Here is a 21513-nt window from a genome sequence, read left to right on the forward strand (position 1 = left end):
TAGCAATAAAAATTTAATCTTTACCAGAAAAACAAGATAAACCTAACAATTTAACACCCATTAGTAGTATATACCTATAACCCAATGACACTTTCGACTATAGACTAATCAACTTAATTAGCAATAAAAATCTAATCTTAACCACAAAAACTAGAAGAAGAAAAGAAACAATAATTTAACACCCATTAGTTTATACCAACTAAAAGATACTGGAATAAATATACCTACAACACTTCTCACTGTTAAGTGTTGACTAATTAATTTAGCAATAAAAAATCTATTCTTTACCACAAAAAACTAGAGAGAAAAAACCAACAATTTAGCACCCGCCACTCGTTAGTAGTTTATACCAAAAAGTAAAAGACAGCCATAAACTAAAAGATACTGAAAGAAAAATAATCCTGACAAATTAGTTTTTCAGATAAATGTTTTTATTATTTTTCTTCTTTCTTTTTTTAATCCCTTTTCCTCTCAATGTCCAGAGTTAGGAATTTTATTGACCAATACTTGTACGACCACATTCCACATGAAAACTATTATACTGATATTTTAAACATTTACATCACAGAATAATGATTTTACAGTAAGCTTGCAAATTAAACTGATCTTTTGATTTGGAATAATTTTAGTTGTTCTCATTTTGAAAACTTGCGCTTTCAAAAGTTAAACGACAGGAACAAAACGAAAACGATGATGATATTTTATTATGACGTCTAGAGATTCGCATTAGCATACTCGACAATACACATATTAATTGCAACGCGATCTTGAACAAAAAAGACAACTTTATGCTTAATAAGAACCGAAAGATCCGTATTGGTGGCGGAGCCAGAATTTTTATTAAGGAGAGTCAAAATATAAAGAAACAAACTCACCAAGAAGCCAAGGGGGTGTCATTACATAGTATAAATACATATTTTTTTAAAAATTATCAAGCTAAACAGTATAATTTTCCGACGAAGGGGTATCGGCTGACACCCCTTGGGTGCATGTGTATTATACGAGATGAGCTTACACACACAAAAAAAGAAAAGAATTTATATCGCTGATCCCAACTTGTTTGGGACTGATGTGTAGTTGTTATTGTTGTTTATCTAACAACAACAACGGACCCAATGTATTCCCATAAATGGGGTCTGGGAAGAGTAGTTGTACGCAGATCAATTATCATGTTTGCCATACAAGAGCATCTCTGCATTCAAATGAGTCCAGAAGAATGAAACACTGTACATTAAATCTCACCAAATAAAGTAGGTAGGCATTCAACCAAAGAAAGACCAGAATCAGTTATTATACAACAACCAGCTCAACAGAAGAGAGCAAAAAAGACCAAAATCTACCAAGTTACATATATTTTTAAGGTCAAGAGTCACAGAAGAGCCAAGGTTGAGCTGCTGCTGCTACTACTACTACTACTCCTTCTCTACGCATCATTTAGCATTACCCTTTCCTGCACTGTTTCCGTACAATCGGAAAAGACTGAAGGCAGAAATACCAGAGAGGACGATCATGCTAAGGCTCGCTATTACAGAACTTGCAACGCCTTTTCCAGCTTGGTTACAATATTTGCCATACATATCGCAAAGTTTCATCCATTGTAATTCTGTTTGACCTAACTTGGAAAATACTGCCGATTGTGCTGCTGCTGCCACTGCAGCCAATGTCAAGTAGGCCATCAACTGCACGCAGCAGAAAAGGACATATTATAAATAGGATTTACTTATATACATTAGCGTAAAGAAATTTTGCCTATTAATACACCGATTATCGCATGTTCTATTTTAGTTACCAAATTAGGATATCTACACACAATAACCGGTTCTTACAGGTCGTTTAACCTGATGATGTCAAAAACCTATACCCCGTCAGTACACAGAGGTTAAACTTTTGTAAATATGGTATTGGTGGAGCAAAATATAGTAAAAACCCTGAGACTTTGTAACAATAACCAAGACTCTTTTTTGAACTTCAATGACACCTCCAGAACGTTAAAAGGGTATAGTTTTGAGTATTCTGTTGAAAAGAAAAAGTAAAAAGCTGAAGAAGATAGTTATATAAGCAAATGACGATATCAGATTGTATTAAATGGGAAGAAGACTTAACCATACCCAATATTCACACTAAACCAATAAATGCGCACGACACGTATTTGCACATAAACTTTTACCACTTAACCATAGTTAATTAGTATATATTCTTGCCTCATTTTATCACTTAACCATGATAAGTAGATATCGTTTGGTACAAACTATCATGACATTCTCTTTATAAGTAGTAAGAGCAGCATATATTAGATAACAAAACATTGTCTGATTCAAGGATAAGGAGAATAAGTACTAATTCCATACCATGTCTTGGGTTTAACATGGATTAGAAAACATCAAAAATACTTCCTTATGTTTGGGGGTTGGTATGAAATTAGAAATAGTTCTTTAAATATAACGCCGGCAGTTGTATTCCTTTACATTTACCACAACTAAGTAATTTTGGTCTCAATTATGGTTAAAACACACAACGTTAGTTATATATCACAAAATTGACTTGTGAAAAGCACGTGAACTGTTAAAACTAAAGAAATAATCGGGACAGACCTCTCCCAATTCATTACCCTCAATTTGTACCCTAAGAAAAAACAAGACCAGCAGCAGAAGCAGGCCAGATCAGCACCAGAGGAAACAACAAAAATAAACACCAAATAATTGGGAGAATATGAATCAAGAGAAGTTCATCTTCATGCTTTTTTTCTTAAGTTTAAGAGTTCGCGTGCTTCTTACGAGCCAAATTTGTGATACATAACAATTGTCCTGTGTTTTAAACATAAAGAGACAAAAAGTGCTCAAATTTGATAAGCATAAAGAACCAGAACTGCTCAATGTATATTTTTGAAGGACTACTTTAGACTAACCTCAAAACTACTTTTTGGCATTCTCTCCAGGTTGGACTGGACTACCAGGGATTTTTACCCATTTGGGTCTTATTTGACCCAAATATAATTCCATTCTAGTTCAAGCAATGTATCAACACCATGTTTAAGAGGCAAACATTACAAAAAATTCCCTCAATAAGCAACCCCATCACACTAACCGGTCCACGAAGCATCCCGCATTCACGCAGGGTTCGGAGAAGGGCCGCACCCTATGGGGTGATGTAGGCAGCCTACCTTGATGCAAGCATCAGTGGCTCTGATTCCACGGCTCGAACCCCATCACACTAACAAATGGAGTAAAATAAGGTCCATCTGAGATAAGTACAAGAGGATATGCCTGACTTGAATCAGCTCAGTTTCTCAAGTATAATGCAAGGGTTCAACCATTAAAAAGGTCAATTTCAATTACCACAAATTAAGTTTTTACAGCAGAGTCACTAATTAGTAATTATGGTGCTTTGAAAGATCCTTTCTTGTTCTAAACTCTAAGTTAACCGTTGGAATATCAAATTTTTTTATTAGTAAAAAAAATAAAGCAGATTTTATGAATCACTAACAAAAACCTCAGAGGAGAAGCAAAGTAGGAATATCTTGTACCTGATCACCAGAAAAAATAGCCCAAGCCAAGGGCTTGTTGAAAAGAACACTTCCTCTAATCATACTCAAAATGCACCTTATAACTTGAATCAGTGAGTAGGCAGCAGCTAATCCATTAGCTATCACTAAAAAACTGCAAAAGAAAAGAACAAAAGTTCAAACCTTTAACAAAGTTCAAGTCTTTAACATTTAATCTTTGAAAGGAGAAGGGTCAAATATGCTAATCTACTATACACAATATCTTAATTTTACCATCCATTAAACTTTGGGACCATTCATACTATCTTTGACAAGAAAAAGTATAACAAAGGATAATTTTAAACCATAATCAAAAGTATGAGTAAATTTGAACCTTTTTCCCAAAGTATTTAGCACTTAAAATCCACACTAGACTCTCGCGTTTTTGTTAAAAGTCAAAAATAAATTCGAGACAATTTGCTAAAGAACAAAAGTATGAATGACTCTGCCTATGTACACAGCATCTCGCGTTTACGCAGGGTCTGGGAAAGGACGCACCCCAAGGGCTGGAATGTAGACCGTCTATCTGGCTGCTTCCACGACTCGATCCAGTGCTCTATATGTCATACGAGACAACTTTACTGTTGCTCCAAGTGCACAAAGCTCCCGCTATGCGCGGGATTCGGGAAAGGGCCGGACCATAAGGGTCTATTGTACGCAGCCTTACCCTGCATTTTCTGCAAGAGGCTGTTTCCACAGCTCGAACCCGACCTCCTGGTCACGTGGCAGTTACTGCCACGCCAAGGCTCCCTTCACTCCCTTTCATAAACCGATGGTAAAATTAAGATATTTGGACACTTTCCTATCTTTGAATTACAAGCTAAACAAACCATATACACAAAGCAAATATAAAAAAGAGAGCAAAAACCACTTACACAAGAGATTTCATGTCAGTGAACTTAGCCTTTTTCTGAATTGAGAATATAACTCTAACTTGACTATCTGTACCAATAAGAAGAGCAGCAAGAACAGCTAAACCACAAATTAAACACCTTAATATCAGCTCAGCTAACCTCACTCTCTTATCAATTACCTTCAAATTACTCCTATGATGAATTGGAACATTCCCTGGACTCACTCCAATACCCAAATAACTCATGATTTTTACACTCAGCCAATAGCTCACAAAATCAAATACCTTAGAAATATAATTCAGTTCACAGGAAAGTTTACACTACAGTACAAAAACATCATAGCCCGTGCCGCTTATATATAGTAGGGGAGAACCCCACTAAGCTTTACCTTTTTAAATATTTTATTAGAATATTACTACACATTTTTGGTGTTAGATTTTATTTTAACTTTTCTGGGCACTATTATTAAATTGCTTGATTTGTAGTGATTGAGCTTAAATGTAGCTCTGCAGCACTGTGCCAAGTGTCCTAGTTAGTGGCTTTAGCATCACACAACCAAAAGATGGAAAAAAAATTAAGGCATCGTTTGGTACGATGGATAAGCTAAAAAGAATTGGGAAATTTGATACTGTCTTATTTTTTATTTGGTATTAGTTTTGAAATAAGTTATCCCAAAACAAAATATAGCATCGGGATAACTTATGTCTGGCAGATGGTAGAATAGTAATCTCAGGATAAAACAGTAAAATTGACAATTCTAGGATTAATGTAACATACCAAACAGCCAATAAGAAATAATACCATCATAACTAACCCCGGCATAACTAATCCCAGTATAACTAATCCCAGCATAACTAAACCACAAATATTCTCTTGTTTTAATTTATAAGACACATTCTGCTTATCAAGAATCAATTTGACTCATCTTTGAAGCTAAATTAAATTAATTTAACTCAGTATTTTACAATTAAAATTTAGATTTTTAAAAAATTATATGAAAAGTATTATAAACTGTAATTCATCTTATGTCAATTTGATTAAAAAAAAATACATTTCAAAATATTGATCAAAATTCACACAATTTAAATTTTGGAAAACAAAACATATCATATAAATTAAAATGGATGGAGTAATAAATATTGCATTGAATGAGAGCAATCTGACGTGTGGGGTTGAGCAATTAAGGACTAGGTTGGGAAAGAAAACTTGAAATTTAGGACTAAAATCTTTGGGAAGATCCAATATGTTTCTTGTCCCAAGATAATGCTTGAGAGTTAAGAGAGATAGGAGTAAGGTGTGCCTTCAATTCTCTTAATTCAGCGGTAGGTATAGTGGAATTTATGATTGACCCATTTCTTTGTCATGAATAGCAAAAGGGACATAAGTAGGTGGTTCACTTTGTTGTTTTAATCTCACCTTTTTTATATATTTTTTTTTTGAAATCTAGGAAAACCTGCACGCTACAGCCTCTATCCTTCGGGTGAGCACTCTATTTATACTGGGTAAACCCCCCACTATGTAATAGCTGCAAACCACACAAAGGATGTAAACTGCACTAGGCAAGCTTTGTGCGACAGGCTCAGACGCAGAAGACATTGAGGGTGGATCGATCCCAGGTCATCACTATGGATAATGTTAGCCCTCCGCCACTTTGAGCTTCACTTGACAACGAGAGTGTTGTCATTTGGGGCAGCAAGAGTGTTGCCAAGCTAAGGTGCACGAGTAGCACCAAAGCAAAAAGGGAAACGGGCAAATGATGGTCAAGGCTTTGACGGAGGCGAGGCAGCTTAGCAAGGGCTTGACAATGAAATGCGAACTGAGGGTGCACTTGATCATGGCAAACGCATCAAGGCATGAGGCAGTGATGCCAATGCAAGGCAAAAACGAAGTGGCAAAGGCAGGCTAAGTGCAATGGAAGGCAGTGCGTGAGACAAACTTGTCATGGCATTGGAGCGCGGCAAAGGGCCATGTGCGTGGGCAATGGCATGGGCAAAATGCGGCTACAATGCACCTGAGTACAAGGCATTGGCGCCTGATTCAAACCAAGGCACGTACATGGGCAGCAAGCTTCAGATTGACCAAGTCAAGGGCGGTTACACGACACATGTTGTGCACATAGGCAGCAGTTGGCTTTTGCTAAAAAGCTGGCAGATTGTGTTAGCACGTTTTTGGGCCATGTTTCCATTATTATTAGCATGATCTTACATGATCTTAGTAGTTAGGGGATGTTGACTACACTAGGCTAAAATAGTGGGTTGTGTGGGACAAGTGTCTAAGCCTAAGTGCGACAAGTGTAAGGCAAAGGGGTTGTCTCATGTTTTATAAATGGGCAGCATCCTTATGCTTGGGGCGGATGAGAGAAAAACGTGTATGAGTGCATGTTTAAGTTTGTTTTTAAGAGTGAAAACATCTAAGGCTAAGAGTAGTCTTGTGAGAAAATCTGAGGGTCAAGAGTGATCTTCTTGTACACGGCATTGTAATTTGAGTTTGAGTTTCTTTGTATGCTCGAGTTAAATAAAAAGTTGTGAAAAGAGTTTCCTGTAATTATGCCTTGTGTTCTTGTTAATTTTCTGTTGCCTTTACTAAATTTCGTTGCCTAAAGCGTTCCTAAACTTACTATGTTGAAGCTGTCTAAAAATATTCTAAGTCCAAAGTTGCTGTAATTTTGGCTAAGTGTTGTGAGAAGGCCGGAGTCAAGTGCGGGACTTGACTGCCGCGCAGGCTGATTTTGGCGGACAGAAATCACGCCCGTGACAGATAATTCCCTCCAAACCAACTGGGCCGCCCCGAAAGACTACACGGGACGGGACGGGACGCCCGTTTCGTCCCGCTTCGTCCCGTCCCGTCCCGCGTCCCGTCCCGTCCCGCCTGTTTTTTTTTATTAAAAACTAGCCGTTGGGCAACGGCTTAAATTGCAAAAATTAGTCGTTGCCAACGTCCAAAAAGCCCCACACCCCCCAAAACACCCCCAAACCCCCCCCCCCCCCCCTCCCCCCCAAACTTTAATATAACCCCTAAGTTTAATATTTGATACTTTGGCCATTTTCTACTATAAATACCCCCTATTCTTCTTTTACTTTTCCTTCTCACCCTGCTTTTGTGCATTATATTCAAGAAACTTTATAACCCTGCTTTTTCAAGGTTTCCCAAGACCACAGTTAGAAAGTGATATTTTTAAAATTTCACACTGAATATCTTCAGTATATTCGTTGTGTATTTTATCACTTTGGATTGTAATGTACATCACATCTGATATAGGTCGTTAGTCCTAATGGTTGTGATTATTTAACTGTTACTGTGTCATTGGGTTGATCATCATTGGAACTTGCAAAAACGTATTATTGGTTATATAAATTTGTTGATTCTAAACACACTGGAGCATATATTGCAACTCTGTTCTACAAATACTTGATTTTTATGGCTTATTAATAAAGTTCTAACTATCACCTTAGATAATGCTTCTGCTAACACAACGCGGCAAATAGCTAAAATCTAGACTTTGTCCAATTAATCCAACAATTTTTCATGTTAGATTGTGCATGCCATATTTTTAACTTGGTTGTAAAAGATGGTCTTAATTATTTTCTGATGCTTTGTAGTAAAATACAACATGCTTGTGGCTATATTTCGTCTCAATAAACAAAGTAGAATTCGGAATTTGCTCAACAATGTGCTGAGTGCTGCCTTTCCATTTAAAATTCCAAAAGATGTTGTACTAGGTGGAATTCTACTTATGAAATGCTTAAAGTTGCTTATGATTATCGGTGCCCATCCAAAAAGTATTTAATATGCATAATGCTTACCCTGTTGATCAAAATGTTGATTCTGATTGGGATGAAATAGAGAGAGCTTACTAAATTTTAGAAAAATTTTATTATGCTACAAACAAGTTTTCTGGTATTATACTATACTACTATTACACAAATATTAGGGTATGTTTGTGGAATTTCTATTGTATTTAGGTAAGTTATAAAAAAATTCAACTTATGCTACAGCCATTAAAGAATATGATTTTAAATTTTAAAAAAGTATTTTTACCCTACTTCCGAAGTTTATTTAATTTCTACACTACTTAACCCATCTTTAAAACTAAAGGTACAAGGTCTTGTCGTAAAATTTATGAGAATTTAGAAATTCAAGAAAATGAACAACCATCTCTCGAAAAACTGCCAAGCTAGCTATATATTTTATGCTAGATCAATGTTTAATAAATATAAATCTATGGATACAACTAGTACTGAAACTGCTCCTTCTACTTTCTAAGTCTGGAGCAGAAGTTTTATGGGAAGATATGGATGATATAACAGGTTTTGATTCCTCTATTGATGATGAACTTGATTCTTATCTTAATCAGGATTGGAAAAATATTAAAGACGAAGAAGCAAGAACAACTTTTGTCATGGTGGAGGGAGCGTGGCAAGGCTTTTCCACCATTTCCATTATGGCCGAGATATCCTGGCTATTTCAATCCATCAGTAGCATGCGGAGAGTGCATTTAGCGCGGCAAGATTTCAAATTGGAGATCATAGACATTCATTAGCGGAGGACAGTCTAGAGATTTCCGTCTTATTCAGAGATTGGATTAATTCAGAAAGAAGAAATCTTGGTTTTGAAAAACTAACCACTAGGGAGGAAGAAGAATACAATGAGATACTTACCACTGGGAGCGATAATGGCATGGAGCTCATGGAACATCAATCAACATTGCCAATTCCAGTAGAATATCCAAGAGATATTATTGATAAGTTACAAAGAAGCTATATAGGAGCTTACAAATATTAGTATGATAATTTGTAATTGGCTACTAAGAGGCCTAGTTCAAACAGAACCCTTCCTAGAAGGTGGCTGCGTAGATTAGGTGTTCTTCAAAAGAATTGTATTTGTATTTGAGATTTGAAAGTTCTATTAATAAAATAAATGGCTCTAAGAGATGAATTATTTTTATGATTTGTCGGTGTTACTTAATAGTTAATATTTTGAAATTATATTAAATAAATTATAACTCTATTATAAATTTATATTTACTAGATTATTTTATTACAAGTCTTTTGTTTTAATATTTTATAATTCTTTACTTAGTTTTCTAATTTTCTTTTTAACATACTAACATAGTAATATTTAAGTTTATTAAATAAGTCAAAAATCTAGCCGTTGCAAACTTTAAAAACATAGTGATTTTCAAAAAACTAGAATTTTTTTTTTAAAAAAAATACACTTAAGGCCCACGAACCCGTCCCGTCCCGTCCCGTTTGTCCCGTCCCGTTTCGTCCCGTCCCGCCACCGTCCCGCCTAAATCTCATCCCGTCCCGTCCCGTTGGACACCCATAGTTTTTGGCAACAAATAATGTAAGTTTGGACAACTTAAGGTAGATTCTGGAAAGCCTGAAGTTTCGAAATGATTAAAGACGTGGGAGGATCAATAATGTTTTCATTTATTCTTCGTGTGTGATTCGAACATCTAACCTATCAATTGGTGATAGAAGTGCTCTACCATTAAAATATACTTCCACCGTCCCAATTTATGTGATATTTTTTGTTTTTTGTTTTTAGAGTTAAACAAGAAAACCTTTTTCTCCTTTGCTAATTTATGTTAGTTATAGCTCCTAATTTATTTTATGATTTCGTGGATGGTCAAGATTTGAATTGGGAAGTGTGTCGAGTTGATAGAGAGATAGTAATATGATAATGAAACCTCATATGTATATAATACATTCTGGAGGAATATGTATGCGCTTGGATATGAAAAAATATTTAAAATTTAGAATTGTGTTTGGACATTATGTCACTTTAAAAAAATATTGCAGTTTTGTCATAGAAAAATATTATTTACTTGAAAAAGAGATAAAAACTATTTTTTAATTTTGTAACTCGCCTTCAAAAATTCAGTTAAATGTAAAACCAAATACTGATTTGTAAATATATTTTGGACAAAAAGAAATAATTATGTCCAAACGCTCCTAAAAGTCCATAATGTTGGGACATTAATTTTATGTCAGTCTGAAATGGAGAATTCAACAAATGTCACGTGAAGAGATTTTGCATTAATTTTTGGCAGAAAGGAAATAATAAGCTCTAGCAAATACGAAAAATGGTCATTCTCCAATTCCCTTTAATTTCCCCCCAAAATTTGGAGTTATTGCCTCTATTAATATTGCATGCTTATTGACCAACGTGTCAATTCTATATTGTTCTATGAATCTTCTGCTTTTATGGATTTATCCCCACATTTCAGACCCAACCTGTAACTTGTCAACCTTTATTATGGTTAAACTCTCTCTATCTCCATTGTTCTTTTGGATGTCTAGTAACTAGTAGTGGAAGGAAAGCTTTGGCGTAACTGGTAAAGTTATTGTCATGTGACCAGAAAGTCACAGGTTCAAGTTGTGGAAACAATCTCTTGCAGAAATGCAGGGTAAAACTGCGTATAATAGACCCTTATGGTCCGGCCCTTCCTCGGACTCCGTACGTAGCGGTAGCCTAGTGCATCGGGCGGCCCTTTAGTGACTAGTAGTGGAAGGGGAGCCTTTGCGTAACTGGTAAAGGTGCTGCCATGTGACCATGAAGTCAGGGGTTCAAGTCGTGAAAACAGCCTTTCGCAGAAATGTGGGGTAAAACTGCGTACAACATATTTTTGTGGTCCAGCCCTTCCCCGAATTCCGCACATAGCGGGAGCTTAGTGCACCGGACTATCCTCTAATGACTAGTAATGGAAGGGGAGCCTTGGTGTTACAGGTAAAATTGCTACCATGTGACCAGGAGGTCATAGGTTCAAGTCGTAGAAACAGCCTCTTACAAAAATGTAGGGTAAAACCACTTACAATAAACCCTTGTGGTCCAACCCTTCCCCGAATCCCGCACATAACGGGAGTTTAGTGCACCAGACTGCCCTTTAGGGACTAGTAGTGACTGTTTAATTCTTGGAAAAATTCTAGTATGCAAATAACAAGGGAAACAAAAAACAAGACCGTTTAATCCTAAATTGTTTTTTTTTTTTTTTGCATTAAAAGAAATTTTAACTTCTTGTTGCATTGCCTAAATACAGGGGAAAATCTTGTTCTGATATAGCTCAAGCAAATAATGTTCATTTACTACTGTTCAAAGGTAAAATGAGGAAGCTAAGTTTGTGTCACATCCAGACTAAGAGAAATGCAATTCCTGCCTTTACTTTTCTTTTAGCTTATCCATCAGAAAAAGTAGGCAACAATTAACAACTACAAAGTAGGCAACAATTAACAACTACGTCTTTAATCCCAAACAAGTTGAGGTCAGCGATACGAATCCTCACTTCTTACGTTGAGCTCAACTAATATCATAAAAAAGAAGGCATAGAATAAAAGAAAAATTATCAAGACCAAAAGGTTAGAACCAATTCATACATCCAAAAGCCAAGTAAATTTTAGGGGCAGACTACTCTATGGAATTAGAACCATGGAGTTCATGTCATTTGATAACCCCTCATCCTTTGAAGCAACATTCTACATATTCTTAATCAAATCTTGGATTTTGCTGTACATCATCTGGGAAGGGTCACTTCCTCCAGCACTACTCTGCGACGCTCGTGAACTTTCCTGAAGCTTTATCTTCTCAAATAAATACTGCTTCTCTGCTTCAGCCTCGCTTAATCGTTGTTTCAAATACCTGCTAGCATAGTCCTCTTCTGACTTCTCTGTCTTGGCGAGTGCAATTCGTTGCAGTCTCTCAGCTTCTCGTCTAGCTTCACTGGCCTTTAGGTCAAACATATCGGCTTCTGCCTGTTTAAGCCTTACGATGCTTTCAAGCTCATCGATTTGTTGCTTCTTCCTCTGCCTCTCCATTTTTAGTGAGGTCACTTCCCGAGCTTTATCCTTGAGCTCCTGATCACATGCATCAAGAGCTAACCGTGCTTTCTTAACCATCCGCATCTTTTCCTCTGCTACTGCTTCCATTTTTCTGATGGCTTCCTGTACTACATCCGCAATCTTGTTAAATGCTTCTTGTGGAGCTATGAGCCGACCACCTTCGTCATTGTCTTGACTCTTCGAAGGATCCACATCAAGCTCTGAAAAAGTGAGAAAAACATTTCAAAGACGAAAACTAAAACTCTTTAAAAGCTCTGTATTTGAGATTCTTGATTTTTTCATTGTGTTGCTTATGTTAGAGAAAGACACTATAAACCTTTTTTTTTTTTTTTTTGATTTGCACCAGGTGTCCGAGTCTCTAAGAGCCCCGACTAATCCCGGGGGTGCACAGGCCCTCGGTAAGGAGTTTCCCGCAAATGCACCACGGTTAATTCAGGTTTTACCCAGTCCGATGGCCCTCAGAAATTGTTTGCACCCAGTGGGTTTCGAACTTGAGACCTTGAAGACACTATAAACCTTTTATTAGGCCCAGAATTTACCCAACTCCAATCAGTCATATAAATCAAGTAACGCTAGACTCAATAGTTGATAAAATAACAGCAGTATAAGTTCTCTCGGTAGAATTCTCAAACTCAATGCCGAAACAAGAAGAAAACCCCGAGTGCAACCAAAGTAACAACAACAACAACAACCCAGTAAAATCCCACAAGTGGGGTCTGGGGAGGGTAGAGCGTACGCGACCAAAGTAAGTAAAACAGAAAAGCAAATGATATTCCAATTATGTTTCTAAATGTGTTTATCACACGAGGAGTCTCCTTCATAATCCTAGGGACCTTCCCCCCTTCTCTTGAATTATACAGATCAACCCTTTAGTTGAATACATCACCTTCCTTTGTCAATCAACTCTAATTTTGAATGATGTCAATAATTAGCTTTTCAAGGTAACAAACTACCATTATCGTAGTTCTTATCAAATTCATTTCTAATTTCCTTTGAGCATGTAGTTCTTTATACAACGATCAATTTACAGAGACATAATATTCCATTAAGAATGATAGTGGTAACAAATAAAGGATGAAGAACCATCACATACTGAAGCTCACTTATTCTATTTGTCAACAAAAACCAAATTTACCTTAGTATGCTTTTTCTCTAAAAGGAAAGAACAGAAACCTACTAGAAAAGCATCCAAGGGGAGAAGAAAATTACCTTAACAGTACATTAGCAACAAATCATAATACTTGGAAAAAAGAAAAAGAATTCCAGAGAATATGTAGTATTAAAATCTGTACCGGTTTGTTGTGCAGTTTGTAATATCTCAAATTAAACTTCTTTTCAGATGCGTTAGATTTTCACCTCAAATTTTGCAAATTGACATACTCTGCCTGACGTAATAGGTAAGAATGCATCGAGAAACAGACAAGTAGTCATAAAGCACCAAGCAAAAACAAATAGTCTCCAAGCACTAGAGGTGAGACCAACTTTGTTCAACAAATAATCCACAAACATAAAGATTGGAAAATCAAGGGTACATGTTATTTCAGACAGCAACATGCTCCCCTCCCATCTTTGTTTTACGAGACAACAGCAAGTTAAATTAGTTGCATGTTGTGATGAAACACTAAATCCTTTGTACATTGGAAATGCACAACTTAGGCGCTCAAAATCGCATCCCAAAAGGCTGGGACTACTGGCCAGAGGTCACCAGAGATAGCTATTGTTAGAATAATGGGATTAGTATCTCAAAATGGAAGAGTCTCTCATTAGTTAAGAAAATCCAGAGTGTGAAGAAAACATCCAGATTCATGCTTACCAAAAAAATATCCAAATTCACTCTCTTAGAATTAGTTTCTCTTTATTTCAAATAATGGGTCATTTTTCCAAATTACTAGCCGTTGGACCATTATGACCACTCTTCATCCATTATAACATTTTATTTTTCCTCACCTATATATACACATAACCTTCCCTTCTGTAAAGACACTGAAAATAGAAAAACTTTAATTTCTTTCTGTTGATCTGCTAGGTTTTCTCTAATTAATCTTTATTGTTTCTGCTCTTGTGGAAAAAACACGGAAGTTATTTAAACTTGAGGCATGTCAAGGATATCATCCGGATATTTCGCAAGAGTAGGCATATCCCCCAGGTTTCGACAAGCTCTTCTAGTATAATATAGGAGCAGAACAACAACGTATAATTCTAGAGTAGAAAACCCAATAGTTTAGGATAGCGAAGAAGAAGAGTAATTCTGTTTTCCCAAAGTGTCTCCTAAAAGAAAAGTATAAAATGTATATATAGACGAAGGAAAAATCAGAAGGTGGTAGTGGGTAAATAATGCTCATAATTGTAATAAAGGCCCAACGGTTAGGATTCTGAAATAAAGAATCCTTTATATGAACTTAAGACACACTAAAGTCGAGGATGAATCCAAACATTTTCTAGTAAGTATAAAACAAGACATTTTCTTAACACTCAATTTCAAGAAAATGAATCTAGAGATTTTCATAATCAATAAGGGACTCTTCCCTTTTGAGATACTATTCACTTTTTCCTAACAATTCCCCCCATATCTCAAAAGGGATATTAAAGACAAAAGTAAAAATAATTATCTGTTGGGTTTTCCACAATCGACCATAAAACATCGAATTTGGTGTCTTCTGGACTATGAACCATATCTAGATAAAATAAAATTTAACTTACAGAATAATTGGTGAAGTTTTGAACTTCTGGGTGAACCAAGAATTCTTGTTGTATGTTAGGTGTCTTATCTATTACATTATTACCCCCAACAAACTTTGTTGTTTACTGTGGTTTTGTCGCTAATAGGCCATGCGTATGTCTGGTTATTCATGAATGCTCTAGAATTTTTTTGTCACAAGTTTCATAGGAGCAACCCTCACTCCACACTTCTAGTTCCATCCATCAAGTGGATTTTGCAGTGCAATACACCACCTATAAAGAATATGGATTGGATTAAGAGTTTAATAACTCAAGCACACTTTCCTTGCAATCTTGCACTATAGAGACCTTTAGTAGTGCATAATAAATCAAGAATGTTATTACCCATATGAACCTAATGCATGGTATTGCCAATCACATAGGTTTGGTTACCCTCAATGTTGATATTCCACACTGACAAAGTCCCATACCCCCTAAATGATTCACTTACTAATTTTCTTCCCTATTAATTTTCTTCCCAAGAGTTTAGTCAGAGGATCGGCCAAATTCACTTCTGACTTCACATAGTTTATGGAAATAACCTTTGTTGCTCGGACTCTCCGAAAATATCGCCGGGTGCGTGTCGGATTCTCCAAAAACGGTGTATTTTTGGAGAATCTGACATGGGTCCGGCAGTATTTTGGAGAGTCCGCGCAACATAGGAAATAATTCCATCTCTAAGTAGTTGCTCTATCAAATTGTGTCTTCATATTTGGTAAATTCTTTTGACTTGTCCGGATTATGCCAGATTCAAATTATAATCTGGTTACAACTCGAACTTGTGTGAGTTTGGTTGTGATCTAGGAACTATTCTATATCCACCGGATTGAACAATAAAAGGACTATTTTTCCCCTTGTACATATGAGGGGAATTTGGTGAACATGTTTCTCCTCCTCTTTTCTTATTTCCCTCTCCCCAGACCAGTCGATCTCTACCTGACCATCATTTGCATGGATACATGAAGAACTAAGTTCCAGACCACATCTTTCAATATCTTGTCCTTAAATGCTAATTTGTTTATACCTTCAGCTTTCACCGCCAAATTCTTTGTTGCAAGCAACTCCTCTCCTTTCGGCACTTTCTTCTATCTACATCTACTTCTAAGTTCCACGGTCCATCTTTCAATTTTTTCCTTAAATGCTAATTGCTTCGCCTTTTAGTGTTCATCACCCAATTCTTTGTTGCATGCAACTCTTCTCCTTTCACTCTGCTATTCTGCTTACCTAAGGCCATCAGCCTATGCCATGGGCGAAGCCACGTTTAGCAAAAGGTGGTCAACTGACCACCCTTCGCAGAAAAATTACGAAAAATTACACTGTGTATAGAAGTAAAATATTGATTTTAGATATATAAAACCTATATTGAACACCCTTTGTCGGAATTTTTTTTCTGCTTCTTTCAAGTTTGAACACCCTTGAAAACATTTCTGGCTTCGTCACTGGCCTATGCAAATCGGTTGGGTCTTTAAAAAAACAAATTATAGGGAAGAAAGAAAAATTCAGGAACCCGCAAACATTGGAATACAACTATTGTTAACTAAGGAAAGAAAGAATTGGATGGCTTGAGAAGTAATTTTGCTGATAGATAAGCAAATGAATAATGAAGTTTGGCAAGAGCGTATTAGTCTTAAACGTTTAACATTAAATTAGATGATTGGTTATTTATCCAATAGATAAATCTTCTTGATAAACACTGCATGAGCTTATTGGTCAAGTAAATGATCCTACCAGAGGAATACGAACCCCTTTAGCGCACCTAGCATACAAAAGAACCCTAACTATATATCAAAGAAGCAAAAGGACAAAGGACCAGTAATCAATTTATTTGTTAACCTGCTGCCTTTGGCTTGTTGTTGGATGTACCAAGTCATTTCAGCCGTTTCTCAGTAAGCATGGCCCAAAACAATCAATCAATAAACACTGATCTGATAATAAATAAGAAAACCGTGGAAATGAGGCTTACCTTGGAAAAAGGATAAGATCACTTTACAAGCCATAGGGTCTGCAACTCCACCTTTCAGCTTTTCAATGAGTTCCTCGCATTTCCAAAATAACTTACGGCCTCTCGCATCCTCACTTCTCTGGAAAATTCTTCTGACGTAGTCAAGCTCTCTAACAAACGCTTCCGCATCCCAACTTGGGGCACAGTGTTGGAACACATCTTTAACCCAACCTAACAACTCAGATGTCCTACTGCAAGCATGGCATCTGAAGAGCGTCTCGGCTGAGCTAGCTCCATTCTTAACAGACGGGCCCGTTCCAATCTGCCCATTGCTAATGGCACAATCCGTGTGTGTCCAATGAGAACAGAGATCACAACCAATCCATCTACAAGTGTTCACCTCAAAATCAAACTTGTTACAGATCACACACATGCAAAGGTTGCAGAAACCATTTTTCTTCGCGCAAATTTCACAGCTACATTCTTCTGCGGGAAGCATACTACCGCATGCGATGTTTCTGCACCTCTTATACAAGAAAATGTCAATGAGGGAAGCTTGAGAGAGACTGACACTAGGATGCAGGAAGGCCTGAATTCCAGTCTTGATAGCAACTAGAATTTCTAGCTGGGTGCGGTATGTAATAATCAGGGTTCCATCCGTCAAATCACCTCTACTATTCACTAGCCTTTGAAGGAATAGAAACTCCTCTCTGTGCTGAGCACCACCTAATCCTTCAAGAATGAGTCGAAGTTCGTGTTTGAACTTCTCTAGATACTCATCTGGGAGATTTCGCATCCTTTCAGCTATAACATCAACTCTTTCTCGGGCAATGTCTCGAAGGGACATTTTATCAGAGTTTGATATATTGCGGACAACAGAGTGCTCAGCGTAGCCATTCTCTTTCTCCTTCTCCAGCTTTTTCGCCATCAAAGCGTCAGATGTTGGCCAAGTTTCACGTGAACTAGCACTTTCAGATGGTGAATCACGAGCCTGATCAGAGGTCGAGCCACGTTCTTGAGGATTAGGAGATCCGCATGCATCAGGAGAGACCAAGGATAGAGATGTCTGAAGTCCACCAGGCCGTGGTTGTTGGCGTGGAGGCAGCATTTTTCCAATACGCTGGTGATGAAAATGAGCCACAAAAGGTTCGTATCAGCAAATGTACAGAAATGGGCTAAACAGAAAACAAACAAACCAATGTCTGATCCCGTATGCTTCAAAAAGTTTTTCACATCCAAAATAAAAATTTGGACTCACTTGACAAGTGTTTCCCTTGAAAGGAACAAAAAATGCATAAAAATCACAAGATAGATTACCTCATCTTTTCTAAACATAAAAACATATTCAATAAAAAGTATCCAAAATTACGGTCCGTAAACAGCGGAAAAAAATAGAACATCATATCTTGTCAAGTACCAACAAGCATATCCTACAAATGATATCTTCTGCAAACAAAACTACCAAACTAAGCTAACATTTACTTTTTTCAGATTACTCTACTGCTTTCAAAATACCTTCTCTAATTCCATTACTCTAAAGAAAGACTTTTTTATTGAACTTGAGTAGATGTAAGCATTTCAGCTTCCTACCAAACTTACAGCAGCATGCAAAAGCTGCCTTAAATTCTACTAACAAACACTTAAATTACAAAAACAAACCTTGGACAAGTACCGACAAGAAATTACTAACTTTATGCCAAACCTAAGAGCAATTATCCAAAAATTAATAATATTTTCACATGTATACTTTCAACAACAGGGAAAATAGAGCAAATAGAGGACACCTGCAAAATTTACATCAAACACTAACAAAAGTTACTAACTTTATATCAAACACTAAGGAAGGCAGCCCGGAGCACGAAACATCCCGCATTCATGCAGGATCCAGGGAAGGGCCGCACCCCGAGGGGGTGTAACGTAGGCAGCCTACCTGATGCAAGCATCAGATGCTGATTCCACGGCTCGAACCCTTGACCTATAGGCTCCCCTCCATATCAAACACTAAGAAAATCACCCAAAAATTACTTTCACATTTATACCTTACAGAACAGGGCAAAATTAGGATACCTGCTAACAATATGTCAAAACACTAACATAAGTTCCTAACTTTATACCAATCACCAAGAAAATCACCCATAGATTAATAATATTCTCACATTTATACCTTCAAAAACAGGGCAAATAGAGGACACCTGCTAAAATTTACATCAAACAGTAACAAAATTTACTAACTTTATATCAAACACTAAGAAAATCACCCAAAAATTAATAACAATATCTCAAAAAACTAACAAAAGTTACTAACTTCATATTAAACACTAAGAAAATCACCCACAAAACTAAAAAAAAAAAAAAATCACAAAATAGGGGAAATAAATTATGTCTCTACAAAATGCACAAAACTGAGCAAGTGACACTAGATCAAACAAAAAGTAAGAACACCCAGATTCTTAATTCCCACAAAATAGATAACCACATGCACATATAAAATAAAGAAAACTAAGATCTGGGGTTAGTAGAATAAAAATTACCCACCTGAAATTCCTAAATTGATTGAGAAAATTACCACAGCAGTTAAATTAAAAAACCAAAAAAAAAATTGGGGCTTGGAAACAAAAAAGAACACGGATGAATACAAATAAATTTGAAAAAATGGGCTCTCAAATTTTCTCCCCTTTAGAAAAAGAAAGGTAGAGAATTGTTTTTTTTTTTTCTTATGTTTACGTTGAAGAGGAAAAGTGAAGAAAAATGGGGGCTGACCGAACTGGCAAGTAGACGGTGGTCGGATGACTTGGATTATCAGTATCTAATCTTTTGGGACCCACGTTTTGTTCCTACTCCGCGTCTTTGACTTTCTGTTTACCTCTGTTTTTCTTTAAAAATAAAAAAAACAATTCCCTTCGTTTCAACTTATAAGACCTTAGTTTAAGGAGGCACGATATTTAAAAAAGAAAAAAGATTCTTAAAAAGTTTTAAATATATCATACTAGTAGTTAGTAGTACTAATTACTAAATATTCGAAAGAAAAAAAGGAAGAAGACTTGTTTGCTTCTAGGTGTCTTAAACTTGTGATATTAGATATATCGTAAGTTTTATATGATTATAAAAGTATATCATTAAAAATAAATAAAAATTTCAACTAATTTTTTTTTCAGATTTAAAAAAGTGTCATTCCTTATGAGAACGGATTTCGAGTACAAGCGTCAATTTTTATTTTTATTTTTAAATTTTGTTATAGATTTTTTACTATTTTAGAAATAAACTCTACATATTTAAAAACGAAATGAAAGATAATACCATTTACGTATTTAATGTTTAAAATACTTTTAGAAAGAGTTTAATAAAATCATAGTAAAAGAATTGTTTGATTCCCCAAAATAGTAGCTCCTTCACATAGAAGGGAGTGAAAGGTATATACACATATATAGAGCAATGTTTTAAAAGGCGGGGGCGTGAGGCGAGCTGTTTTACCTCTGCCGAGGCGAGGCGTAAGCCTTGAGACATGGGGCGTAAGTCCTACGAATTTTTAAATTTTACTAATTTCAAGAAATTTAAGATAGTATAAAATAAAAAATAGTTATAAAAATTACATTAAAATTATAAAATTACCTATTTAAAATATTTATAAATTATAATTCGACTATGAATAATATGAGAAAGTATGACATATATCATAATATGCAAATTAGGTGCAACGTCGTTACAACTCAAACATCAAAAGTAATGTATTTGATACGAAATCATTTGTGTATCTCTTAACAAGTAATGAATCTTGAAAGAATTTCGATATTTAATTTAGTATTTTTGTAAATACTCCTTTTGTTTAATATGCTTTCTATTTGAAAGAATATTAAAGAGAATTTATATAAAAATGTAATTCACAATTTATATTTCAACAAGTTAATAAAGTGACACATAATTCACTATACTATACTATGATAACTAATTATTTGTAAATAGTTGTGCTAGCTAATACTGAGTTATTAAATTAATAAGTATTGTATCTCGTAAACGTGAAAAAAATAATATTTAGGAAAATAATTAAAAAAAAATTATGGACTATTATATAATAAAGACATAACAAAAGTTAATAAATAAATACTTTCTAAATGAAAGATTTATTTAAAATTTATCATTGCAGTCATAGTGGATAACACGCAATAATTTTATTTTAATTACTCTCAACTTAATGATTTATGATTAAGAAAAAAGTAATTTTGAACAGCCAACAATTTATTAAAAAAATTTGAGGATATACAAGGTTAGTTACGCACAATTGCATAAAGTTCTATTAGGCGAGCCCAGTACACTGGGCGTTGGGCTTGTCCGGGGCGTAAGCTCCGATGGTCGAGGCATAAGTCTCACGGAACTAAGCCCCACACATAAGTCCAGGGGCGTTTTACGAGTGCTCCGCCCCGAGGCGAGCCCCGGGCCAGTTCCAATTCTGCCTTTTAGAACAGAGATATTGAGTTTTACTAACCAATATGATTATATCTATTTTTAAATTCTCCAAAATATCATGATTAGGTACTTGTTTATTATTAACCAAAAGCCTTAAATATTAATTTCCAGATCTCTATAACATCGTTGTCCACTCCTTGTTTTCATTCCTTCCATTGC

The 21513-nt window shown here is 35.9% G+C and overlaps 2 protein-coding genes across 2 annotated transcripts; both read right to left on the bottom strand.

The window, feature by feature from the left end:
* On the bottom strand, positions 1173–4824 carry LOC109225299 (CASP-like protein 2B1). The gene is made up of 3 exons (XM_019389917.1): positions 4417–4824; positions 3524–3656; positions 1173–1679 (listed from the first exon to the last, which is right to left on the bottom strand). The coding sequence occupies exons 1-3, from the start codon at positions 4638–4640 to the stop codon at positions 1431–1433; spliced, it is 606 nt and encodes a 201-aa protein (XP_019245462.1). The 5' UTR covers positions 4641–4824; the 3' UTR covers positions 1173–1430.
* LOC109225300 (OBERON-like protein) lies at positions 11592–19664 on the bottom strand. The gene is made up of 3 exons (XM_019389918.1): positions 19429–19664; positions 16915–18013; positions 11592–12433 (listed from the first exon to the last, which is right to left on the bottom strand). Exons 2-3 carry the CDS (start codon positions 17999–18001, stop codon positions 11871–11873), a joined length of 1650 nt encoding a protein of 549 aa, XP_019245463.1. The 5' UTR covers positions 18002–18013; positions 19429–19664; the 3' UTR covers positions 11592–11870.

Source organism: Nicotiana attenuata, chromosome 5 (assembly GCF_001879085.1).
Source record: "Nicotiana attenuata strain UT chromosome 5, NIATTr2, whole genome shotgun sequence".
In the NCBI taxonomy this organism is placed as follows: Eukaryota; Viridiplantae; Streptophyta; class Magnoliopsida; order Solanales; family Solanaceae; genus Nicotiana; species Nicotiana attenuata.